This window comes from Esox lucius, chromosome 14 (assembly GCF_011004845.1).
Source record: "Esox lucius isolate fEsoLuc1 chromosome 14, fEsoLuc1.pri, whole genome shotgun sequence".
Taxonomy (NCBI): Eukaryota; Metazoa; Chordata; class Actinopteri; order Esociformes; family Esocidae; genus Esox; species Esox lucius.
The window spans coordinates 240,217-252,893 of NC_047582.1; the positions used below are offsets into that span (position 1 = coordinate 240,217).

General features: G+C 39.8%; 1 protein-coding gene across 8 annotated transcripts in view; it reads left to right on the forward strand.

Annotated features, from left to right (window-relative positions):
• sec16a (SEC16 homolog A, endoplasmic reticulum export factor) overlaps positions 1-12,677 on the forward strand; it is a 91,187-nt gene that overhangs the window by 30,029 nt on the left and 48,481 nt on the right. For all 8 annotated transcript variants that reach the window (XM_020044755.3, XM_010864551.4, XM_010864553.4 and 5 more), the window contains 8 exons: positions 1,606-1,703; positions 2,157-2,238; positions 8,864-8,981; positions 9,606-9,717; positions 9,912-10,017; positions 10,494-10,634; positions 11,127-11,240; positions 11,314-11,515. In XM_020044755.3, coding sequence (XP_019900314.2) covers positions 1,606-1,703; positions 2,157-2,238; positions 8,864-8,981; positions 9,606-9,717; positions 9,912-10,017; positions 10,494-10,634; positions 11,127-11,240; positions 11,314-11,515 — 973 coding nt within the window. The remainder of the gene's footprint in view (positions 1-1,605; positions 1,704-2,156; positions 2,239-8,863; positions 8,982-9,605; positions 9,718-9,911; positions 10,018-10,493; positions 10,635-11,126; positions 11,241-11,313; positions 11,516-12,677) is intronic.

Sequence of the window (12,677 nt, forward strand, 5' to 3'; positions counted from 1 at the left end):
TGTGTGTGCCCACCCACACAGTGGGAAGAACAAGTATTTGATACACATACAAAGCATGTAGAAGCCTGAACTTTTTATCATAGGTACTCTTCAACTGTGAGTGATGGAATCTAAAACCAAAATCCAGAAAATCACATTGTATGATTTTTAAGTAATTAATTAGCATTTTATTGCATGACACAAATATTTTATACAACAGAAAAGCAGAACTTAATATTTGGTACAGAAAGCTTTGTTTGCAATTACAGAGATCATGCGTTTCCTGTAGTTCTGACCAGGTTTGCACGCACTGCAGAAGGGATTTTGACCCACTCCTCCATACAGACCTTCTCCAGATCCTTCAGGCTTCGGGGCTGTCGCTGGGCAATACAGACTTTCAGCTCCCTCCAAAGATTTTCTATTGGGTTCAGGTCTGGAGACTGGCTAGGCCACTCCAGGACCTTGAGATGCTTATTACGGAGCAACTCCTTAGTTGCCCTGGCTGTGTATTTCGGGTCGTTGTCATGCTGGAAGACTCAGCCATGACCCATCTTCAATGCTCTTTCTGAGGGAAGGAGGTTGTTGGCCAAGATATCGCGATACATGGCCCCATCCACCCTCCCCTCAATACGGTGCAGTCGTCCTGTCCCCTTTGCAGAAAAGCATCCCCAAAGAATGATGTTTCCACCTCCATGCTTCACGGTTGGGATGGCTTGTACTCATCCTTCTTCTTCCTCCAAACACGGCGAGTGGAGTTTAGACCAAAAAGCTATCAGACCACATGAGACCACATGACCTCCCATTCCTCCTCTGGATCATCCAGATGGTCATTGGCAAACTTCAAACGGGCCTGGACATGCGCTGGCTTGAGCAGGGGGACCTTGCGTGCACTGCAGGATTTTAATCCATGACTGCGTAGTGTGTTACTAATGGTTTTCTTTGAGACTGTGGTCCCAGCTCTCTTCAGGTCATGGACCAGGTCCTGCTGTGTAGTTCTGGGCTGATCCCTCACTATCCTCATGATCATTGATGCCCCACTAGGGGAGATCTTGTATGGAGCCCTAGACTGAGATTGACCGTCATCTTGAACTTCTTCCATTGTCCTTACACAGCTCTCTGGTTTTGGCCATTTTGGAGAGGCTGGAGTCTGTCTGTTTGATTGAGAGTGTGTGGACAGGTGTCTTTTATACAGGTAACAAGTTCAAACAGGTGCAGTTAATACAGGTAATGAGTGGAGAACAGGAGGTCTTCTTAAATAAAAACAAACAGGTCTGTGAGAGTTGGAATTCTTACTGGTTGGTAGGTGATCAAATACTTATGTCATGCAATAAAATGCAAATTAATTATTTAAAAATCATAGAATGTGATTTTCTGTATTTTTGTCCCTCACAGTTGAAGTGTACTGTAATGATAAATATTACAGACATCTACATGCTTTGTAAGTAGGAAAACCTGCAAAATCGGCAGTGTATTAATTACTTGTTCTCCCCACTGTATAAAAGAGAGATTACTGCATTCGAAATGTCTTTCCTCATCAGAGAGGCACAAGACTGCCTCCCATGAAACTATCGTTTGACCCCCCCCCGCCCCGTGTAAACCCCTGTCTGTGCCGTTGTGTGTGTGTAGGACGCCCTGGAGGCAGCCATGAAGGGTGGTTTGTGGGGCCATGCCTTGTTGCTAGCCAGTAAGATGGACAGCCGAACACATGCTCGCGTCATGACCAGGTGGGTTAAGAGGAAGCATTTCAATCTGTTGCGTGCTGTCTGTGTCAACCCTTATCGCTGATGTGGCTAACAATTATTTTACCTTTATTTCATCTAGGAACACAGACTGAGATCAAGGTCTCTTACAGCGGGTCTAGAGTGTAATCCATGCTTGAGACCTGCTTTTATGAGTTATAACTCTAATGTTGATTACTGATTATAAATTAGGAGGTAGTTTATTCCGAAGTACTTTTTAGACACACGAGAGCATGTAGTTCTCTTACGAAGTCCAACCCATATTTTGATATAAAACATGGCATGACAACAGCCATAGTTTGGATGTACAACACCAATTGAGGAGCCTAGTATATTTAAGTACAGCCCTCATCTGTGTAGGCAGGAGAAGTGTTTCTTTGAGGGCGAATATGTTGACAGGAGATTACAGTATTGTCCTTTTTTTCTTGTGATGCTCAGATTTGCCAATAGTCTGCCCATCAATGACCCTTTGCAGACAGTATATCAGCTGATGTCTGGAAGGATGCCTGCCTCAGCTACTGTAAGTAGTATACTGAATTGAGTCTTGTGAATCAAGTTGGAAAGATTTCAATAACTTCATATATTTACAATGGAAATAGTGAAGTAATGTTGTATCTTTACAATAATTCCCATAATGCAGTGCTACTGAAATGTATTCAGTATTTTTTTCCCGAAGAATTTCTGGGGATCCAGTTGTGTGGTGGCAGTCTCTTTTCACGTCTCAACTAAACCTTCACTCGTTAATGTTTAATTTCTCTTGAAAAGTAAACATTTCTACGTTGTCCTTTCTACAATTGTCTGTATAAAAGATAGTTGTATAAAAATCCCTCCCCCCAAAAACTTTTGTGGTGGTAACATTTATATTATTAGCAATTAACAACTTGTCTTGAATACTACTGTTTAATTGTTCATAAATACAATTAGTTCGAGAAATATTTGGACACTGACAATTAATAAATCTTAGCTCTGGACGCCACTACAATGGATTTGAAATTGAACAACTGAGTGTAGACATTCAGATTTAATTCAAGCCATGGAACAAAAATATTGTTTGAAACGTTTAGGAATTGCAACCATTTTCATACACAGTCCCCTCATTTCAGGGGCTCAAATGTAATTGGATGAATTAACAAAATCATAAAATGTTTTTAAACATTTTTAATACTGTGTCAAGAATCTTTGTAGGCAATGACTGAAGTTTGGAAAACATGGACATCAAATGCTGGGTTTCCTCCATTGTGATGCTTTTACAGGCCTTTATTGCAACTGTCTTCAGTTGTTATTCTTTGTTCGTTGGTCTTTTTGCCTTAAGTTTTGCCTTGAGCAAGTGAAATGTATGCTCAATTGTGTTGAGATCAGGTGATTGACTCGGCCATTGCAGAATATTCCTCCACTTTGCCTTAAAAAACATCTTGGTAGCTTTCGCTGTATCTTTTGGGTCATTTTCCATCTGTAAAGTGAAGCGCTGTCCTATCAACTTTGCTGAATTTGGCTGAATCTGAGCGGATGGATTTTTTTTTTTTTGCAGCCTAAGAATGGCCTGTTTCACTTGCATTGAGAGCTCCTTTGACTGTTTGTTGTGGGTTCACAGCAACAGCTTCCAAATGCAAGTACCACACCTGGAATCAACTCCAGACCTTTTACCTGCTTAATTGATGAATAATTAACAAAGGAATAGCCCACACCTGTCCATGAAACAACTTTTGAGTAAATTGTCCAATTGCTTTGGTCCCTTGAAATAGAGGGGGCTACATGTTAAAGAGCTGTAATTCCTAAACCCTTCGTCCAATTTTGATGGGAATACCCTCAGATGAAAGTTGAGGCTATACTTTAAGGCAATATTCTTAATTTAACTTTAACTTGAATATATTTTGGTAAACAGACAAAATAAATTGTCAGTGTACAATTATTTACGGACCTAACTAGGGCTGTGCAATATGGACAAAATAATCATATTGCGATTTTTAGAACGAATATTGCGATTGAGATTTTATTTGCGATTTTGGCAACTGTTTTTGCTTTTTCAAACAAGCTACAGCCATACATTCTAAATGTATTCAGTGCACAAGAAGTGCATAACAAAACATTTCACAATGAAATAACATAGTATTAAGTTTAATAAACAAAACTGTAGTAAAATTGTCTTTAAAACAGACAACATAAAATAAATTAAGATTAACTAACCTCAAACTCTAGTTACAGTAATAACAAACTGTACACAGTAGTACTAACTGCTTGATAAAACTGTAATAAATTGTCTTAAACAGACAACATGAAAAAAATAAAGATTAACTAGCCTCAATTCCAGTCATAACAATAATTAAAAACTAACCTAAATCAAAAAAAAAAAAAAAAAAAAACAGATTGCTCTCTTAAAGGTTTTTTGCAAGAAAACCCAGCATGTCCACCATTTCTGGTTTTAAGCATGACAGGTGACATGTCACCACATTTCCCCCAGTACTAAACACTCTCTCCGAAGGTGAGCTGGTGGCAGGAATACAAAGATACTTTTGTGCAACCCTGCTCATTCTTGGAAAATGTATCTGATGGAGTCTCCACCATTTCAGAGGATCTTCCTCACTGTCAATGGATGGAGAAAGCAGGTAGCTGTTTAACTCCGCGGCTATGGCTTCTTCAAGTCGCAGAGCTGCTGGCATGGCTGATGTCGTTTTGAAGAAGCTTCCTAAGGACTTCCGTGCTTTTTTGCCTTGTGGAGGTAGATCGATGTCAGGATTCTCTCTGCATGTGTTACTCACAGATTCAGATGTATCCTTCGACATACAGAACAGAAAGAAAAGATTAAAAAGCCATATGAAATAGTGTTTATCTAAGGAGATGACAGTTTCATCCAGTTTACATAAATTAACTCACCTTGTGTGAACTCATTTCCATGTCAGACATGACCCTGGCCTTAATGTTTGGAAGTTTAACCTCATCAGTGTAGCTGGTTTTGAATCTTGGATCCAAAAATGTTGCTGTATCCAGAAGCTCTTGGGTAGTTTCATCCTCATAATGTTTGTTGAGGTAGTTCAGAATTTTTGACTTTATAGTCTTTGTCAAGTCAGTATCTTCATCCTCCACTGCAAGTATCTTGGTGTTCAGCAGGTGAAGAACCGGTTTCACATACGACACACTGATGTAGTTTTCACTGGAAAGGGCATCCGTGAACTCCTGAAGTGGACCTAATGCCTTACTTACAGATTCTAGAACATCTGTGTCTTGCCATTGGGGCACTAGGTGTCTTGTTTTACGGTCAGCTGACAGGACCTGGGACAGTGCCCTCTGTTGCTCCAAAACCCTGTCTATCATTTGTTGCATTGAGCCCCATCTTGTTGGGCATGATGTTATGAGGGCATGTTGGGGAAGCTGGAGTTCTTCCTGGGCTTCGGCTAACATCTTTTTTTTCCAACTGTGGGAAAAATGTCCCACTAGCTTTTTACACAAACCGTTGGCTCGGGAAATGCGAGGTTCATCTTTGATTGCATTTTCTAAAAAATAAAATATTGTAAAACATAATGAAATTGTGTATTTCATTCATTTAAATATAAAACTATTGAGTAACACTTTACAAAAAGGTGCTATTTGTTAACAACTAGTTAATACATTAGCTAAAATGAACTGACAAGGAGCAATACTAATAATGTTAGTTCATGTTAATTTTAGCATTTATTAATACATTATAATCAAACGTTGTCATTGTTAACATTAGTTAATGTACCATGAACTAACATGAATAGCTGTAGTGACATGAACTAACATTAACAAGAATGAATAAATGCTGAAAAAGAAAATTGTTTATTGTTAGCTAAAATATTAGTATTTGTGGCGACATATATGCAAATTCATTCTCCGCCAGTAGGAGGCTGACATGAACTAACGTTAACAGAGAGCGGTTTCCTTGGTAACGCTATATACAAAGCATTGCAACGCTCGGCTGCTTTATCAGGCATGTAAGTTATGGAAAAAGAAAAAGAAAATGACATCCAAAAATTTCTGATGACAATCGGTTTCCTTCAGACTTATGGTACAAACTATGGTACCAGTTGAAAATACTATTACAAAACATTATAATACGTTTTCATATTAAACATCTTTGCGCAATTTGTTTCTTAATAAAAAAGTATGCCCTACAAAGTGTCCTAATGTAAATTATACATTACTTAATGTGAAGTATAATAAATGTATAATAAAATCTAACTTACCAATTGCCAAATGCAGTCTGTGTCCGAAGCACTGCAATCGTGTCCAGTTGTTCAAAGTGACAGCCTTCACTATATTAGTTCCATTGTCTGTGGTGATAGACACTTGTTGCTCTTCACAAAGTCCCCATGATGCTAAAGCTTCTTTTAAACCTTCAGATATATTTTCTCCAGTGTGATCTTCTGGGAAGAATGCTGTTTGCAAACATCGACTTTTCATTTCAAAGTTGTCATTCATATAGTGGACCGTTAAACTCATGTATGGCTCCATCGTTCTGCTGGACCACAAATCTGTGGTCGTGGCGAAGTATTTCACCTGCTTGAGCTCGTGTTCAACGCCCGCCTTACATTTCTCATACATTTCGGGAATAGCAAATCGTGTGAAATGAGTGCGAGATGGCAGCTGGTATCTTTTGTCAAGTGTTTGAATTAGTCTTCGGAAGCCGTCTTTACTGACGATGTGCGCAGGCATCATATCTTTGCATATATGATAGGTGATTGCGTCTGTAATTTCTTTGTGCCGTTTTGATCCTTTCTCATAAGGCACGGCGCTTGCAAATGCTTGAGCAATGGATACTTGTTCAGGCTGTTCGGGCTGGCTATGTGTGCTTTTGTTTGTGTCGATTGACTTTTTTTCGACATGCATTGATCATGCAGTTTTTTATGACGCTGTTTTAAGTGTTGGAACAGATTTGTAGTATTGCTCCGTTTCGTTGGAATAATCATTTCACAAGTCTTGCAAATTACCTTGCTCTGTGACACATCCTCTCTCCTGAATCCAAAATACTCCCAAACGACTGACGTTGAATTTCTTTTTGGCACCAATTCATTTTTATTTTGACCTGCATCCATATTTTATGTTCTTTCCTCCCGCTCGCCTATTCGGTTCTCCCGCTCAGCTTCGTCGTGCGCTGAGTGAGCTCTGATTGGTTAACATCTTTCTCCCGCTCAGCTTAGCTGTGCGCTGCGTAAGATCTGGTTGGTTAACATATTAAAATCATGCGCACAAGAACGCATTCTGTATAAAAATCTAAATAAATTAATAGATAAAATCGCAGCCTTATGCGGTTTAGAAATCGCATGTGCTTAAATCGCGTTTTTTTTGCGATTGCGATTAATTGCACAGCCCTAGACCTAACTGAATATGAAAGAGAAATGTATGTTGTTTTGCCATGAAAGAAAAAAATACGTTCTTATGCCATGAAATGAAATAGCTTTGGCAGACTCTCTGGCAACTGCTCAATTCTTATGACTATTCCAGTAAGTTAGTAGATACGGTAAAGTTTATTACTGGCTAATACGCTGTTAAAACGGCCAGTGGCATACGCAATACATAGCCGCTATTTGTGGTAGAGGTAAACCTAGTAAGAAAGATTAGTCAGTTTAACTATATGAATTTAATTTACGAGTGGCCAATGAACTAAAAAACCGGCCAGTGTCAAAAGAGGATTTGTTCAGGATAGAGACGAGGCTATACTTAAAGCTCCATGGTGTAGTGGTTAATGACTAGGGATGTAACGATATCAAAATCTCACGGTACGATACAATTTCGATATTGACCTCACTGTACGATATTTATTGCGGTATTGTGGAAAAGCTCACGGTATTGTTAAATAGCTCACGATAATGTTTGTGATGATAATAGCAAAAAAAATACTGACATTTATTCTGCTTTTGCCAGTCAACAAGCAATTTATTGTTGTATTTATGGATCATGACAACATAAAACACTGATCACATAGTGCTTTTAAAGTGCAAGTTGTAGTCAGGAACATCAATATTCTGTATAATAATATTTGGTTGCATAACTGATTCTTCTGTGCAATGTTCAAGTTAAGAAGCAACTAGAACAATTGTAAACAATAGGGAATTCCCTTTAAGTGCAAACAAAGATCAAGTTAAGTCAGGTTTAAATGTGCAAGGCAAATACAGCCTTTTAAAACTGGTATTTAGGAACATAACTTAAACTTAAATAAAATAGTCAGTCAAAAAGCCTTTTAAAAAAAACTGACCTATCATTTAGCTTATGTTCACATTTTTCATCAGATGGATCAAAATATCTACATTGCAAGGGAGAAGAAAAAAAAACAGTCAAAAAAAAAAATCCTTAAACAGTCTGGCAAAAAGCCTTCTGAAAAACACTTTGTGTTTCCTGTGTTGTATCGCAGTTTACTGTGGCAGTGCTTGCAGATAGTCCATTGTCTGTCCACCACCTTCTCTCCTTTTGCGTTTTTTGACACGGCGAAACCAAAATGTTTCCAGACATCTGATTTAAAAGCTGCAGGGGCTGGTACAATCTCAACTTCGGGGTTGTTGTTTTCATCCTTACAAGTATCGCTATCGGCCATGCTGGCTTGCTGTGAGCTTGTGTGGACAGCGTGCAGCGTGCAATCCTATTGGCTTAACAATGGTTGTTGTGACGACGCAGCGCAAAGGATCATGGTCTATGTAGTTAACAATGATTTGTTCCGCGGGACTGTGTTTATTCCTCTTGCTTTTTGACGGACACCTGTCCTTTTAATATTGTAACCCAACCACGACGAAATCGAGACACGTTTACCACCGCGATAGCGCGATATCGTCAATATCGTTACATCCCTATTAACGACACAGCCTTTTACGTGGGCGACCCGGGTTCAAATCTCGTTATGGTAACACTTTCTATTATGGGCCGGCTGATCTAAGCTTGCCTTTTTTCTTGTGTTAATACATCTTAGAGAAGTGAATAACACATTTGAATCTGCCTCCTTTGCATTGTAGCCAATATCAATTAAATTGAATTTGTTTGTATCTGGAACAAGGGAATAGATGAAAGGGAGTGCTTTCTGTCAGTTTCAAGAACTGATTGCACCAGACTAGCCATGTTAAGTGAAAGTACGATGAACAGATCGAAAGAGATCGATTGGGGTTGACGATACACCGTAAGTTACCTGAGTCTCTTTGCAGTGCTGCGGGGATGAGAAGTGGGGTGACTGGCGCCCCCACCTGGCCATGGTGCTGTCCAACCTAACCCACACTTTAGACCTGGATACACGCACGATCACTACCATGGGAGACACGCTGGGTAAGACATTAGCTGTCCCCTTTAGGAGCCAGGAGCTTTTCCTTTGGGCATAAAAGAATAGTTCATCCTAGATTCATATTTGGGTGAAATAACACTTGAGTTGTACTTGAAGGCTTATAGTAATAATCATGACAAGCCATTATTCAACTCTTTCCTATCCTGGAATTAGCATTATTAGCATTGTCAAAAATTCATGAATTAAAAATGTGCGTCCCAAACAACAAAAGCTGCATTGCAAGCAGATGTCTATCCCTTTAATCATGTTGCATACATAGAATGTGTGGATGATCTATGTGGCTCCCCTCCATTGCCTGGACAACTGCAATTAAATGGTCCCTAATGTGATTTTATTATGGTTAGGATTTATTGTAATAGTTTCACAATCAATACAGTTGTCTTTGGAATATTATGAGAATCAAGATAGTTGTAATGAATATGATCATGTCTATGACAAACCACATTATGGTACAGATGTACTCTGCCCTGACTGAAAACAAAACAATAAAAAGTAGTTTAGTATTCAGAACCCTTAACTATATTTATTGAGTTGAATTTGAAGTACAGCTAGGGTCGAGGCCGCAGTCTTATGACCCAACCCTACCCATGTGTGAATGTCTGGTCCAGCTTCCAAGGGTCTTATAGATGCAGCCCACTTCTGTTACCTGATGGCCCAGGTTGGCTTGGGGGTGTTCACCAAGAAGAGCACCAAGATGGTTCTGATCGGCTCAAACCACAGGTTAGGCATCTGCTGCTCCCTTTCTCCCTCTTGCGTCTCTCATTCACTCACTTTCCACCTCTGCTCATGCTACCACGCTTTGTTGAGCATGAACATTTAGCCATATGAGCTTAAATACAAACAGGAACTTTTGTATCTATGGCATACAAAAGTGTTCCTTACCTCTGTCTCTCTTTTGCTCTGTCTCTCACTAGTCTGTCGTTCTACCAGTTTGCAACTAACGAAGCAATCCAGAGGACAGAGGCCTATGAGTATGCCCAGTCTCTGGGGTCCCAGCCCTGCTCCCTGCCCAACTTCCAGGTTAGCATGCGTGCCATACAAGTAAACTTTTCTGTGAATGTTTCAACATTTATTTCCGAAATGCGGATGTTATGGAAAATAGCCAGAGTAAGAAATTGTAGTTTCCTTGATGCTAAATTTCTACACTGAGTTTTTCTTTGTGAGACAGTCTGCACTAAATAATGTAGACACTCATTTTACTATATAAATCACTGTGAATATATTATTTAAATTAAGTATTTTTGTTTAATTCTGGTGGACTACACCAAAGGTCAAGCACTTCTTCACTCAAGTGGAGATTTGTTTTGTACCTGTACCTGAGATTTGTTTTGTTTATGTAATAACCCATATTCTACATAGATAGTCTGATGGTCAGTGGGCCGGAACATCATTTTAACAATTGTACATTGTTTCTCCTAATGTACTTAAACGTACCTCTATGTAACGAAAGTAACTTCTAATGACCTTTACCCTTTCATGCTACTGCCTCCCTATAGGTGTTTAAGCTGATCTATGCGTGTCGCCTGGCCGAGGCTGGCCTGTGTGCTCAGGCTTTTCATTACTGCGAGGTTATCTCTAGGAGCGTGCTCATTCAGCCGTCCTACCATTCTCCTGTGTTCATCAGCCAGCTCATACAGGTAGACATGCAAGCACTTAACTCATGTGGACCTGTATTTTTTGCAGGATACGTCTGTAATCCATACAGTGACATTCAAACTTTCTTAACAATACATTATTCAGTAATCATAAAGAAAATAGAAAATCCATAACAAATCACAGAAGAATATACGCTATATACTAGTGCTAGGTAATGTAGATGTGTGAAATGTGGAGGGTGGTGGTTAGTAGTTAGCAGTGATAAATGTTTTGGCTCAAGTGTGTGCGTGCTTAGTACATAAGGGCAGCCAGCCATTGGTTTACTGTTAAGCATTCTTATTTCTTGGAGGTAGGCGCTGTCTTGGTCGCTTGTTGATCCATGATGTTCTGGTACTGCCTGAAGGAAAGTAGCAGAGAACTCAGTCCACTGTGGCTGAAGACTTTGGGTAGTTTTCTAACCCAGGTCTGTTAAGGTTTGATGCTGTTATGTGTGAGGATTTCAAACTTCTCCTCTTCTCTGCTGTTAATTATAGATGTCTGAGAAGATGAGGTTCTTCGATCCCCAGCTGAAGGAGAAGGCCGACCAGGAACTCTTCATGGAGCCAGAGTGGCTGATTCATCTGAGACAGCTGGATGGACAGATGAGGGTGGGTGTGTGTAACCTTTCATGTTTATGTAGGTGTGATTGTTACTAACTGGGCTGTTATATTTCTTCAACAGACAGGGGTGATTGCATACAATGAAGACCGGGCTACTCCTCAGCAGTATGACTGCTGCACCCCCAGTTCTGAGTTGGACCAGCCCAGTCCTCCTGAGCCATATGCCCAGCCTCTAAGCATAGATGAACACACCTCTGGCAACCCTCTGATGACGTCACTCATTCCAGGCCCGCCTCCACAAGGGGTTCAGCTGATGCCTCCAGGTGAGCCAACTGTGTAACAAGGTGGATGTAGGGGAGACAAGCGGTCTGTGTGCTTTAGAGGAATAATGTAAAAAAAATATATATTAAGACCACATTATTGGTTAATTAAAGATGATCATACCAAAATGTTACTAGGGGCGTCCACTTAGGTGCCAGTAGAGCTATTGTTTTGGAGGGTTATGTACCTTGTGCACAACACACGATAATGCACAGAACCAAGTATTTGTCTGTTTCCCTAAACCCTGTAGTTTATAATTTTTTATACAAGTTTACAGGAAGTAGTTCACACCAACATACAGTGAAAAACACACATCTTATGTACAATACTTCAAACACTTGTTCCTACCCTCCATTCATCCAAGTTTCTACTTGGGCATAATGTAACCCCATGTCCTTGGGTGCTTCCTCTCCAAGGCAGCTGTGCCTCTGTTTCTGAGAGACTGGCAAAAGTGACACCTATCTTACTCAAATAATTCTATTCTCACACTCCTATTCAGTCATCATGTGCCGACCGAGCCTGCTACCCCACCTGGTTCTGTTCTAGTGTTTTTCCATTAAAACAAAGATGGTTACTTCGCTTGTTTCCTACTCATATGTGTAGTGTGTGCCCAGTCTGTCCTTGGACATTCCGTCTGTCTTACCTTGCATCCTTGGTTTTCTAACAATTCACCCTTGTATAACCTCAACTCCGCAAAACATAACACTCTGTTTGTCTTTTCTCACAATAGTACATGTAACCAATGAAGTCTTCAATCTTTATACAGTAATGTTAATACCGTTTTGATACATTATTCTTCCACAATGGGAGACCAAATAATGCTGGAAATGGGGTTTAAGGCCACCCTTCCTTCTGGTCTAAAAATCTGAAAGATCCCCCAGGGTAGTGAAGGGGTGCTCTGTATGATGCGGTCTTTCAGATGTGCTGTTAAATGGGTGTCCTGATGCTGTCAGTTATGATAACATGGCATTTATCATAACAGCAGGGGTGTTAACTGGTGTTACTACTGCATTTACAATCTTCGTCTCTGTCTGCTAATTGACTCGATCATCTCCTCCCCTGTAAAAAGTATTATTATTTGTACTCTTGTACTAAATGTAGACAGTAAATAATACATGTAAGTAGGGCTGTTGTAATTATTACATAATTGCTTGATTATGATTA